Source organism: Triticum dicoccoides, chromosome 1A, assembly GCF_002162155.2.
Source record: "Triticum dicoccoides isolate Atlit2015 ecotype Zavitan chromosome 1A, WEW_v2.0, whole genome shotgun sequence".
Lineage (NCBI taxonomy): Eukaryota > Viridiplantae > Streptophyta > Magnoliopsida > Poales > Poaceae > Triticum > Triticum dicoccoides.
This window is the reverse complement of record NC_041380.1, coordinates 589762173-589774707: the sequence shown is the minus strand read 5'-3', so window position 1 is coordinate 589774707 and position 12535 is coordinate 589762173. Positions and strand designations below refer to the sequence as shown.

Genomic DNA, 12535 nt, shown 5'->3' with positions numbered 1-12535 from the left:
TATGTTCCTGTTTGAGTTGTAAGTGTAGGACTACGCACTAAAGTGATTCCTTTTGTTGAGGAATTGTGCATATCCAAAGCCTTGTGAATATTAATTGATGATGATGCACTGACATGGCTATTGAACCGTGATGCAGTTACCAATCAGTCTACCAAACAGTGGATCCAGATACGAGCATTTTGACCCAAACCAAAGTGAACTTTAACGGAGAGAGTAAGAAGCGCAAGTTTCAGTTTGACTCGCCTCCAGGCAACTTTGAGAACTTACCGACAGAGTTGAAGCCTGTCGACGGAGTATTGTAACCACGGGCTATTGTCCAATCTCATAGGCCTTTTACTAAGATAGGTTTTCTTCTTCTTTGAACTTGCAAAAACTGCATAATCTTTTCTGGTAGCTACACTGTTCTAGAACTTAGCCATGAAACTCTGTGAAATGATGTAAATCAACATCTGTAGTTATTCAGGGTGTTTGGTTGAGGAAAGTGATTATAATCGGGCAGGGCTCGCGACGGTCGCACGGCTCGCTCGCACAACTCTCCTTTACGCAGCCAGGTGAGCAGAGGCCCACCCATCGCCCGCGCCTTCTTCCTTTCTCATCTTATCCATTCTCACGCTCTCCTCGCCGTCTCCCCACCTCCAGCCAAGAATCTCGACGGCGATGGCCGTTGCAACTCCATGCCAAACTCCGCCACGCAATGCCTCATGGTGCGGGAGGCACGCATCACTGCTAGATCGAGCTCTCCGAGGCCGGCACTCGCGTGGCCCCTCCACTCTCACGAGTCACGAATGTGGTCGGCGTTTACGGTTGCGATTTTGTTGTTGTTTTATTCATGCCTTGGTGAGGTGGAGATGCATCTCGCGGCGGGCAGCTGCCGCAAGCCACGCAGGGCTGCTGTTGGCAATCGGCGAGGTAGCACCTCGCCACTGGGATGGACATATTGTGACTAGTGACGCTGAAAGCTACGAGCGGCGAAATCAAAAGCTGGAACCGGCGATGCAAAAAAAAACACTACTACCGACGAAATTATAAGCTGATGCGATAGCTACAACCAACAGATGAAAATATTGCGACCAGGGAAATCAAATTCTGGGATGGGCGAAGTCAAAAGCTACAACCGGCAAAATCAAAAGGTGAAAACCGACAATGCGAAAGCTAATACCGACGGAGCAAAATGTTGCGACTAGCGAAATCAAAAGATGGAACCGGCGAACTCAAAAGATACAACCATAATTGCAGACCGGTTCACGGGCAACTGAGGGTGTCCCGGCTAAGGGGCCACTCACCATGTTGACTCTCGGCCTACTGGGCCATAGATTGTGAGACGCAGTTCTGTCTCGCCTCTGGTGTGACGCCACTAGGGCAGCCCAGTACAGTAGTTACATTGAACTTTTTCTCTCTATGTGGTTTTCTTATATTTTTTCACCATGTATCCGTTTTTCTTTGTTCATTTTCCTTTTTAGGTCTTCTTTGTTCCTATCTTTGGTTTTCTTTCTTTTTTTCACCACATGTCTACATTTTTCATATAAATTATGCATTTTTCATATGCATTGGAAACATTTTGTATACACGTTTAACATTTTCTAAACACATGATTAACATTTTTTAAACATATATTTTGATGTCTATTTTTCATACACATAGTATGTTTTTGGTATACATCTAAAACCATTTTTGTACATGCTTAACAAGTTTCAAGTACACTATGTTCTTTTCAAGGAAAAAGTTCAAAACAAACCTTCAATTTGTAGGCGAAAGCTAAATCAAAACCCGAACTCTCAATCCCTGTAATGAGCACACCAAACTCTCTAATCCCGGTCTATTTTAAACCTTGACAGGACATAGTCGGGATTTACTGAATTGGGCCGGCCCAGTTGCGCAGTTACTTGCGCACGAGCACTAATATGGTTTTTCTTAGTTTCTTTCTTTTTCGTTTTCTTTTCATTTTTCTTGCTTGCACATGTCTAAATTTTCTCAGTACCCAGTGTACATTTTTTACGCACACATTAGATATTTTTGGATACACTTTTGATATTTTCAAATACATTATGTACATTTTAAAATTAAATGTTTTCAAAACTTTTTTTGAATACATGGTAATATTTTTCCAAATACATGTTTTACATTTTCTTAATGGCAATAAACATTTTATAAAACTACACAAACACTCTTTTACATGGTTCAACATTTTTAAATTTGCATACACTTCTTTCAAGGACATGCCACATATATTCTGTTAAGGTTATGACACATTTTTTTACATCACGCAAACATATTTTTACATTGTACAAACATTTTTTATTTGAAAATGTCACAAACATGTTTTTTTGAAACTCGTGAACATTATTGAAATGTTACATTTTTCTGAATGTACAAAACATTTTTTGAATCACACAAATATTATTATACATTGTATAAACATTTGGATTGGCCCATACATTTTTTAAAACTTGTGATATTTTTTAGATGTCACAAAATATTTTCAGGTTTCAGAAAATGTCTATGTATCAAAAAGTGTCTGCACTTTAAAATTTTGTTCAGGTTGCAGAAAAAATTTATGTTTCAAAAAGTGTTTGCACTTTAAAAATTTGTTCAGCTTGGAAAAAATGTTTATAAAGGTGTTCACTTTTTCAAAGTTGTTGATTTTTTAAAAGTATTTGAAATTTTCAAAAATTGTTCGCACTTTATAAAATGTTCAAATATTTTATAAATTAATATGTTTTCAATAATTGTTTGCCCCTAAAAAATGTTTTCAAAGTTCGACGCTTTGGTTTCTGATTAAATATTTGGGGCCTCTGACTATGTCAGTCATAGTCGTCTGCTGTAGTGGCTACCTGGTCCCAAGTTCGACTCCACGACATGTCTTTTTGTTTTGGAATTATTACGTCGCCCGTTAAGAAAAAGAAAGAAATATTTTTTACGTCGCATGTTAAGGAAAAAAAATCGCTTCATGTCTGGTGGGCTGGCCCCGTCGAGTCCACTACCAACAATCCGAAACATTTTTAAAATACATTATTGATGAAATAATTTCGAAAATTCCAAAAACATTATTTAAAAAATGTGACACAATTTTGAAAATAGGCAACATTTTTCAAAGCATGTTAAAATCTGTTGAAATTCTGAACATTTTTGGACAAATGTGATTTTTTTGAAATCACGAACAGTTTTTAAAAATGTTTCTAGAGTTTCAAAATTCCAAACAGTTTTTAAAAAACACAAAATGAATTGAATTTGTGCCAAAAATAGAAAACAGGAACATTTTTAACTTCTAGACAACTTTAGAAATGTGCAAACATTTTTTAAACCTCACGAATTCTTGTTGTGTTATAGTGGGCCGGCCCAAATTCTTGTCCTTGAGAGTAGCTGGTATCCCGGCCGGGATTGTAGTATTCCCAGTGTGCCAAACAGGTATAGGGTCCAAAATAGACCGGGATTGCAAGTTCAGTGTGCCAATTTTCAGGATTCAAAATTCAGGGTTTGATTTAGCTTTCGTCTACAATTTTAAGGTTTATTTTGGACTTCTTCCTTTTTTCAAAGACATGGTTTCAACATTTTTCTGAATATGTGTTAAATATCTTTCAGCCCAGGCCTCCGGAAGCTCTAGTGCATAGCGGGCGGCTAAAGCGTGCGGAGAATGTCAAGAGAGGTCGGGGTAGACCAAATTGACATGGGAGAAGTCCGTTAAGAGAGACCTGAAGGATAGGCGTATCACCAAAGACTAGCTATGAATAGGAATGCGTGAAAGTTTGCTATCCATGTGCCGGAGCCATGAGTTGATCGCGAGATCTTATGGGTTTCATCTCTAGCCTACCCCCAACTTGTTTGAGACTAAAGGCTTTGTTGTTGTTGTTGTTGTTGTTGTTGTTGTTGTTGTTGTTGTTGTTGTTGTTGTTAAACATCTTTCAAATAGATGCTAATTTGTTTGAATGATATAAACATTTTTTAAATTATGTGAACATTTTTTTACATTGTATAAACACTTTTTTAAACGTCACGAACATATGTTTGGTACTCTTACCAGTTTTTTCAGATTTGTTTTGAGATTTACCAGTATTTTCAGATGTAATGTACATTTTTTGAAATTTGTTCCAATTAAGGATACATATAGTTTACATTGCATTTTTTTGAACGTGACAAACTTTCTGTTAAATGCTACTAGTATTCTTTAAAACTGGCACCGACAATTTTGTTTTTTACACTGCATGAACATTCTTTCAGGACGGCCCATTTAGGCGAGCGTGAAGTGCAGGTCGCATTAAGCGAGACATATTCCCCCTCTGGCCTCTCCCTGAAAGAAAAGAAAAGAAAAAAGAGCAATGCGGTGTTGCGCTTCAAATGCCAACAGCTGCAGTCCCAGTCGCAGTCCAAGCGTAACGGGCTGTTCTGTTTCTTCTTCTTCTCCCCCAAGTTGACAAGTTGATCCCCCCCTCCCCGCAGCCACAAACCGCCGCGCGATTCTCCCCGATGGGCTCCCTGTTGAGCAGCCTCTTGGGCAAGCCGGAGCCCCCGCCGCCCATGGTGCTCGTGCCGCCGCTCTTCGACTACCCGCCCATCGCCGCCCGCACCAGGTCCGTCTCCCCTCCCGTCCCCTGCGCGTCGAATCCGCTCCGAACCCTCTCGATCCAGTCGGTCGGTAGCAGCGACAGCGGGTCTGGCTCCAGAAGGGTTGCGCAGTGCGGTTTCAGTCACCAAGGGTTCCTAATCTCCGTACTAATCCATCCACTAATGACCGTGATTAGTGACGCCTCGTCGTTTATAGTACAATATACATTCGCGAACGAAGCGATAGATATGCGATTTCTTTCTACGATGCCACTGACTGACAGTCGTAGCGGGTATACAGTCGTGATTCTAAGATTCTGACAGCACGTCTCTGAGCACATGGTAGCGGCAATTGATCCTCCGTTGCGAAACTTGCGATTCACGCAGGATGGCCGTGCCGGCGTATGAGCTCATGTTCGGGAAGCTCCCGCTGCGCAGTCTGTTTGAGGACTACTTCGATAACGCGGGGACCATATCCTCGAGGATCATGCTCAAGCCGCTGGAAGATCCCCACGTTGATCTGGTCGCCAACGTATCCTCTGAAACATGACTTATCATTACCGCATTGTTTTCTATTCTGCTGCATCTGTCCAAGTTAGGTAGGCATGAGGATCAGTGGATCTCCAAATGGTTCCTTCCTGTAACTTCTCGATTGCTTCATGATGATAACATTTTTTGCGTGTTCTGTCAATTGCAATAAAACTGCATTGCCATTTGGATGCTACCCTTCTGATGCAAACCAATCTCCACTGGGTAGCTCATCCATGCTATGCACAATCAACAAATTTAAGATTGCCAACAGTGCTTCATACCACCTTGCTGCTGGAAAGAGTATTTTCAGCTGATGTGCATGTTTATAAAGCTGTACCCATACCCTTGTATTCCTGACTTGTCGAATGATTATAGGTCTTGCAGTTGAAGTGTCAAGATGTTTTATTCCAATGCAGTACACTGTCGATTGACATCTAGTTATTGCTAGCGAAGTCTTTGCCTACCTTAATATCACTAGGTATCTGCAGCTGGAGATAAAGCTAGTGGAACAGAAGTAAAAGGAGACGCTCTATTTCGCTGGCAGAAGTACGTATTCCATAATTTACCAGCACTCTGTATTTATGCATTCTTTGTTCTATTCTGACATAAGAAATGCTTTACTGTCTTTCTAGATATTTGTATGATCCCCATACCTTTGTGGACGTTCAAGTGTCGACTTCAGAACCGTATGTGCCTTCTTGTTGGTTGGATAATACTGTTACTGCATTTGTTAATACTTATTTTGAAAATTGTATAGATGATGCTACTTTGGCTCATACTTGTTTATCCAGCATGCTGAAGCTGAGGTCATGTGCTTACTTCCCTGAGTATCGTCTTGGTGCATTTGGGACAATCCCTTTGCTAATGGGAAACAGGTAATCTACATATATAGTTGCTGTTGCAAATCAGGGAAGCCTTTGTTATTTTGAGAAATGTTCCCCAATATGATGTTAGAAGTTTTATTTTTGGGCAAACTATGTTAGACGTTTTCATTATCAGTTTCAGTTCATATAGTTGGAAACCATCACAGTGAGCGAATTATGTTTTTCAGGCTGTCTTCTGAGGACTATGCTGTCCTGGGTGTGAGATATGGTTCAGAGAATCTATCAATTGGGGCGTCCTTTGTGCCATTGCCTGGTATGTGTCTTTTATGTCTTATGTAGTTTCTGAATTGTGTTTAAAGATTATACATAACGAAGTAGAAAACCCACTTAATTTGGATCCATCTAAAGGATTAGAATTATTGCCGAGTAATATGCTTATATTCAATCTTTTCTTGGTTATATTGAGTTTATTTTTACTATAATTTCAATATGTATTATATTGAAAGCACTAATACCTGCTGACATTACCTTTGTTTGCAGAATCTGCTGAGGTGCCTTATGGAGCATGGTTGGTTGGGAGAAAAGGGAGTTTATGTGCAGGAGCTCAATATAAGCCACTTAGTGAGTGTTATTCTCTGAATGATAACTTATTATTGTTAGCAAAATGCTCAACAAATAGCAGTGCCAGACTGGCAGTTCATCAACCTGTAAAATTCCAACACCTTAGTACATAGGTAGAAGATGTAACTAAAAAATCACTGTATCTTGCTGAGTCGCATTAACATTTGATGATGGTTCTGGGTTTCTGCTTGAAGCGGAGCATAGGAGCACCGTAAAGAGTTGCAGCACTGGTTGTTCATCATCTGTTACAATTCTTTTGTGTATAGATGCATGTAAATTTCCCTTAAGTTATCACTCTGATGATTTGCATTTGCTTCGTTTTCTTCACCACCAAAGGATGCATGTTCTATTTATCAAGCCCTATTAGCATATACTCCCTCCGTTCCCAAATACTTGTCTTTCTAGGCATTTCAAATGGACACAATATACGGATGCATGTAGATATATTTTAGACTGTAGATTCACTCATTTTGCTCCGTATGTAGTCACTTCTTGAAATATCTAGAAAGACAAATATTTAGGAACGGAGGGAGTAGTTTCTTTAGTCATGAAATCACAAAGAATGGAAGTACGTCGCAATTCTGAATACTTTCTATTCCTATTCTATTTTCCAACATTTTCCTCTTGTTCTAATATTTGACTGAAATGTAATATTTGTAATGTTATGACATGTACAATCGGTTTCTGCTTTAATGGCAGTTGTTTTTCCTTCATGCATGTAGTCAAGGAGATGAGGACATTCAGTTTCTTATTTGCACTTTATGAGATTTTCTGAGTTATTAGATTTATTGCTCTTGTGACCATTCTGTAATAGGTGGAAACAAACATCCTATGCCATACACGGACCCGAAGAACTGGAATTATGCAATCAGTTATGGTGTGGCCTCAACAAGCCCTCTCAGCCCTTCATTCAATTTTTCCCTAGAGCTTGCCAGAAATACACAGGTCTGTTCTAGTTTTTGCTGTTTCGTTGATTGGAAAATTCGCTTGCATTTGCTAGTATACTTTAATAAGGCTATAAACAAGACATTATGACGGATAATTGGCCCTTTCAATGGATGTGAAATCTAGAACTAGCTATATATATGTTGAGGTGTCTTTTTCTCAAGAAAAAAATGCTGGTTGGAAAACATTATATGTTGATATATCTGAATATATGTAGGCAACTGTGAGTTTGCACAGAGTAATTCATAATGCATGAGTACCTCCCCATGACACATCACTATGGGGACAAGCTTCAACACCTATTAGATAGTTAGAGTTGGACTAGTATTTAGAATTTGGAAACAGAGGGAGTACATACTGTGACAATACATGTTTCTTTGTGAAAAAATGTTTTTCACCTAGGCATCAAAGAATTCTATCTTTAGTCACATAGAAGCGTGCCATGAAACAGCTGGTCTGACACATACCGTTTCTCTTAATTTTCTTTCTCTTAGGGAGCAATGGTGTACTTCATTAAAAAAAAACTTCTACATAAACTAAATTGTTATTTATTATGGCAGTCAAAGAAAACCTTGATATCTCTAACACTAACTGTGTTTATCTTCACCGAGTCTCATGGTCAATGGAATTTTGTTTTCCTTGATGTGCAGTTCATTGCATCATTCTATCAGCACCTGGTTGTTCAAAGAAGGGTAAGGACACTTCTTTTGATTTTGTATTTTGCTTATTCGGAAATAGTTATTGGTTTTCTGTCATCTCTATGCAACTATTGCTTGGTTACGGAGGTGCCTGTCTTCGATAAGATGAAACTAATTGGTATTATCTGTCTTTGATTAGATAAAAACAAATAAGAACATCAAGCCTTTTATGCTGTCTGTGGATCCTGACTTATAGTTCCTTTGTTCTGTTTCAGTGTTGCAATAGTCAATATGTTAGACAAATACTCACTCTGTAAACTAATATAAGAGTGTTTAGATCACTAAAGTAATAATCTAAACGCTCTTATATTAGTTTACGGAGGGAGTACATATTAGTAAAAAAACTGAGAAAGCACAAGAATGATTATCTTTTTAGTAAGAGGGTAAGATTACAAAGTTCATAAGATAAATAATGGTCCATGCTACTTTGCCTGCTGTTTCCAAGATAACAGGCACATAGTAAGAAGAGGTGCCAAGTCTAATTTTTGTTAGTGGATAGAAGGATCTCCAAGAGATGTGTACTTAGCCACAAATTTGGTTAAACTCCACCATGTTTTGACTGAAATTGAAGATGCCAGTATGTCACTATGTGTACAGATGATGTTCCATGCAATTGGCAATTGATGTTTACAGTTAAAATTTCTATGCTGCCTGTATCCATCAGATAAAAAACCCTTTTGAAGATGATCAGGTTGTTGGGATCACAAACTACATAGACTTGGGGCTTGAGTTGGCTACAGGGTAAGCCTTACATTGGAATAAACATAACTTTGTTTCTTTTCATGAAATCAGCTTACTAACTCCGTGTTCACTGTTGTCAGGATTGATAAAAGTAAACCAGCAGAGAGTGGCAACAGCTCCTTGTTTCAGTTAGGTGCAAGCTGGCAAGCGAACAAGAACTTCCTGCTGAAGGTTAAGTAGACCCACACATCAATGGGACCTGTAAGCAGTTCTTATATAGACTCATTTGCTTCTGATCACCGTTGCCCTGTTCTTGTCAACAGGGAAAGCTGGGTCCTTCCAAGTCGTCCGTAGCTCTGGCATTCAAGTCATGGTGGAGACCATCCTTCACATTTAGCGTCACAGGTGCGTGACCATGTCTTTGTACTTTTGCGTGCGAACAAGAGCGGACAGCAGCACATATTTCCTAAAGCAAAATGGCTCGTATTCAGGACAACCAAATGCACACTACAATTTTCTGTGTCGATGTATACATTCTGATGAAGTAGAGAAACTGAATCCACAAAACGTAAAAATGATTCTGTGCGTCGATGTATCCATTCTGATGATGTAGAGAAACTGAATCAAAATGGAAAAGTGGTTTCAAATTATCAACGGAGGACTTGATACAACTTTGAGCTGACTCTTGCTGCGACGTTTGCAGCGGAGAACGACCACTCGAAGGGGACAACGTCGTACGGCTTTGGAATCCGCGTGGAGGATCTCAGGAAGCCCAGGTACCACCGTTTCCCCATCGGATGATTGCGACAGTCTCCATTCGAGGCTTTCGTTCTTGTGACTGCCTTTCATCTGCGGTGTATTGCCGGCAACTGACTGAGAATGAATTCTTTGTTGTGGAAAAAATGCAGCTACGAGAGGGCAGACCCGAACTACGTGATGATGTCGACGAACAAGGAGCACCTGGCGCCGGCCGCCCTGCGCGAGTTCGGGCAGCGGCCCATGTTCCAGGCGGATGTGGACTCGGGCAACTTCGATCACCTGCCCACGGAGCTCAGGCCCATGAGCAAGATCATCTAGGAACTCCAGCCAGCAGTTGCAGGACCTTGAGCGAGTAGAGTAGCTCTGAAAAGACTTGTACTGGATTTCAGTTTCAGGCCGGTTTCAGGTTCAGTTGGCGAGAACTTACTAGTAGTTCTTTTGCGCAGCTATTCCGCTTAGACTTGTAATAGGAGGATGTAGGCAGTTAACTTGGTAGTGATGGTTGAGCCGAGCGTGCTGAAGTACGTATTAGTTGGTCAGATGGTTTGCTCGTGCTGCTGCAGCCAGGATGGACCAAAGGCATTTCATTTACTTGGCCAGCTCTAGATTTCGTTTTGTTTCTTGGGTGGGCTGGAATCCTGGGATGGCATTAGGAAGGAAGATTGATGTGGTGCAGGAAGGACAGGGAAGCAAGATAAATAAGGTCGGCGATTAGGGTTTCTCTTTCCCGTCGATCTTGGTCGGCGGTGAGATGTCCGATATGGCCAGCCTTCTTTACAGATTATGATCTTTGGTTTTCCTCGTTCCCGGTTAAGATCGAGTTTCCCCTCCCTCGGGCAGGGTTTTCTTTCCTCTCGCCGCTGGAGGCGGCGTTGAGTTTCTCTCCACCCCTCGTTCCAATCTCTTCCCTTTGGCTACGTTTGGGCTGATCAAGTGGTGGGCTAGCCCTGCTTCCCAGCCATGTTGTACCATCTGAGGTGTTGGATACTGTTGGGTGTTCTACTCTCGTCGTCCCTGACAGCGTTGAGTTTCATCGTTTTTGTTCTTCTGTTGGTGTGTTCCTGAAAGAAGGGCAATGAAGATTGTAAGTTGGAATTGCCGGGGGATGCGGAAGCCCGCGGCGGTTCGAGCGCTCTTGGGGATCCAAGGGCGGATAAAACCTGATGTGTTGTTTTTTATGTGAGACGCATCTGTGTAGGAGTGAAGTGCACTGTAGATCCTTAAACTATTTCAGGGGTGTCACATAGGTCCTCGAACTATGAAAATCGTCATTTAGGTCCTCGAAGTACAGTAAGTGTATCATCCAGGTCCAAAATCTCACTAACCCCCCTCTAAATAGCCAGCTGGCATGGTGAACAGTGCGAAAAATAAAAAAAATATGAACAAAAAAATCTGAAAATCTTTGGCATCAAAAATACCCCTGTTGCGTGAATAGTAAAAATGTTCATTAATTCATAAAAATGTTTGCAAATATGGGAAGAATATTTGCGACTTTAAAAAAATTCACAAACAATAAATTTGAAAATATGTTCACGAACCACAAATATTGTTCGTGGGTATGGAAAAAAATGTCCGCGAACCACAAAAAATCATGACTTTAAAAAATGTTACTGAACTTTTTATTAAAGTCGCAAATATTTTTTCCGAATTCATCGTTCACGAACATTTTATTAAAGTCACGAATATTTTTTCCAAATTCATCGTTCGCGAACATTTTTTAAAGTAACGAATATTTTTCCAAATTCATCGTTCGCGAGTTTTTTTAAACTCGCGAATATTTTTTTAAAGTCGCGAATATTTTTCCCAAATTCATCGTTCGTGAACATTTTTGTAAAGTCGTGAATAGTTTTTCCAAATTCATCGTTCACGAACTTTTTTAAACTCGCGAATATTTTTTTAAAGTCGCGAATATTTTTTTCCAAATTCATCGTTCGCGAACATTTTATTAAAGTCACAAATATTTTTCCAAATTCATCGTTCGCGAACCTTTTTCTGAATTAATGACCATTTTTACTATTCACGTGCCAGGGTCTCTTCGATGACAGAGGATCTCAGTTTTTTGATATTTTTTATATTTTTTCTTTGTCATGTACTATTCATCACGCACAGGAATTCAGGACTGTTTGCCATGCACTGTTACAGTTACTGCTTACGTGCCAGCTGGCCAGTTAGAGCCTGTCAGGGAGATTTTGGACCTGAATGACACACTTACTGCACTTTGAGGACCTGGATGACGATTTTTATAGTTCGAGGACCTACGTGACATCCCTGGAATAGTTCAAGGACCTACAGTGCACTTCACTCTCTGTGTAGAGGCAAGGCAGAGAAGTTGAAGAGGAGGCTGTGGATTAGTGATGTTTTGGCAGTCCAACTTGGGGGTCACATCTTCCGAGGTACACACAAACTTCATTGACATTCGCATCAGAGAGTCCGAAGAAGCGGGATGGCGCTTTACAGGTATCTATGGTGAACCAAGTGCTGAGCGGAAGTATATGACTTGGGATTACTTGCGAGACCTGCATGCAAAGGCCAGTCTGCCTTGGGTAATTGCTGGTGATTTTAATGAAATATTATCTACGCATGAAAAGGAGGGTGGATGTGGCTCGTCCACAACGGTGCATGCAACAATTCAGTGATGTTTTGAAACACTATAGTCTGGAGGATCTAGGCTACACTTGGCGTCGGGGCCGTATTCGGGAAAGGCTGGACCGTGCCGTCAGCAGCATTTATATTTGGGCAGAGAAGATTAAACCATGAAGGAATATGTATTTAATACTTGGATTTTAAAAGTATAAGCTTACTTTGGTGCGTCTAGTCTTCGGAGAGTTGTCCATCACAAATGCCGATCACCTTCAAGGATTGCGATCTAACCTCCACTTTGTGAATAAATTTTGAATATTTCACACAAATTTTTTTATGAATATTTCAATGATCTAA

The 12535-nt window shown here is 40.4% G+C and overlaps 2 protein-coding genes across 2 annotated transcripts in view; both read left to right on the top strand.

The window, feature by feature from the left end:
- LOC119346960 overlaps positions 1–438 on the top strand; it is a 5804-nt gene extending 5366 nt beyond the window's left edge. The window contains exon 14 of the mRNA XM_037616041.1: positions 137–438. Coding sequence (XP_037471938.1) covers positions 137–302 — 166 coding nt within the window. The 3' untranslated portion in view covers positions 303–438. The remainder of the gene's footprint in view (positions 1–136) is intronic.
- Positions 439–4360: 3922 nt separating this feature from the next.
- LOC119293352 lies at positions 4361–10219 on the top strand. The gene is made up of 14 exons (XM_037571853.1): positions 4361–4565; positions 4927–5071; positions 5549–5616; positions 5703–5756; positions 5862–5945; positions 6122–6207; positions 6435–6515; positions 7330–7460; positions 8111–8152; positions 8823–8899; positions 8980–9070; positions 9163–9244; positions 9543–9615; positions 9748–10219. Exons 1-14 carry the CDS (start codon positions 4462–4464, stop codon positions 9914–9916), a joined length of 1287 nt encoding a protein of 428 aa, XP_037427750.1. The 5' UTR covers positions 4361–4461; the 3' UTR covers positions 9917–10219.
- The last annotated feature ends 2316 nt before the right edge of the window (positions 10220–12535 follow it).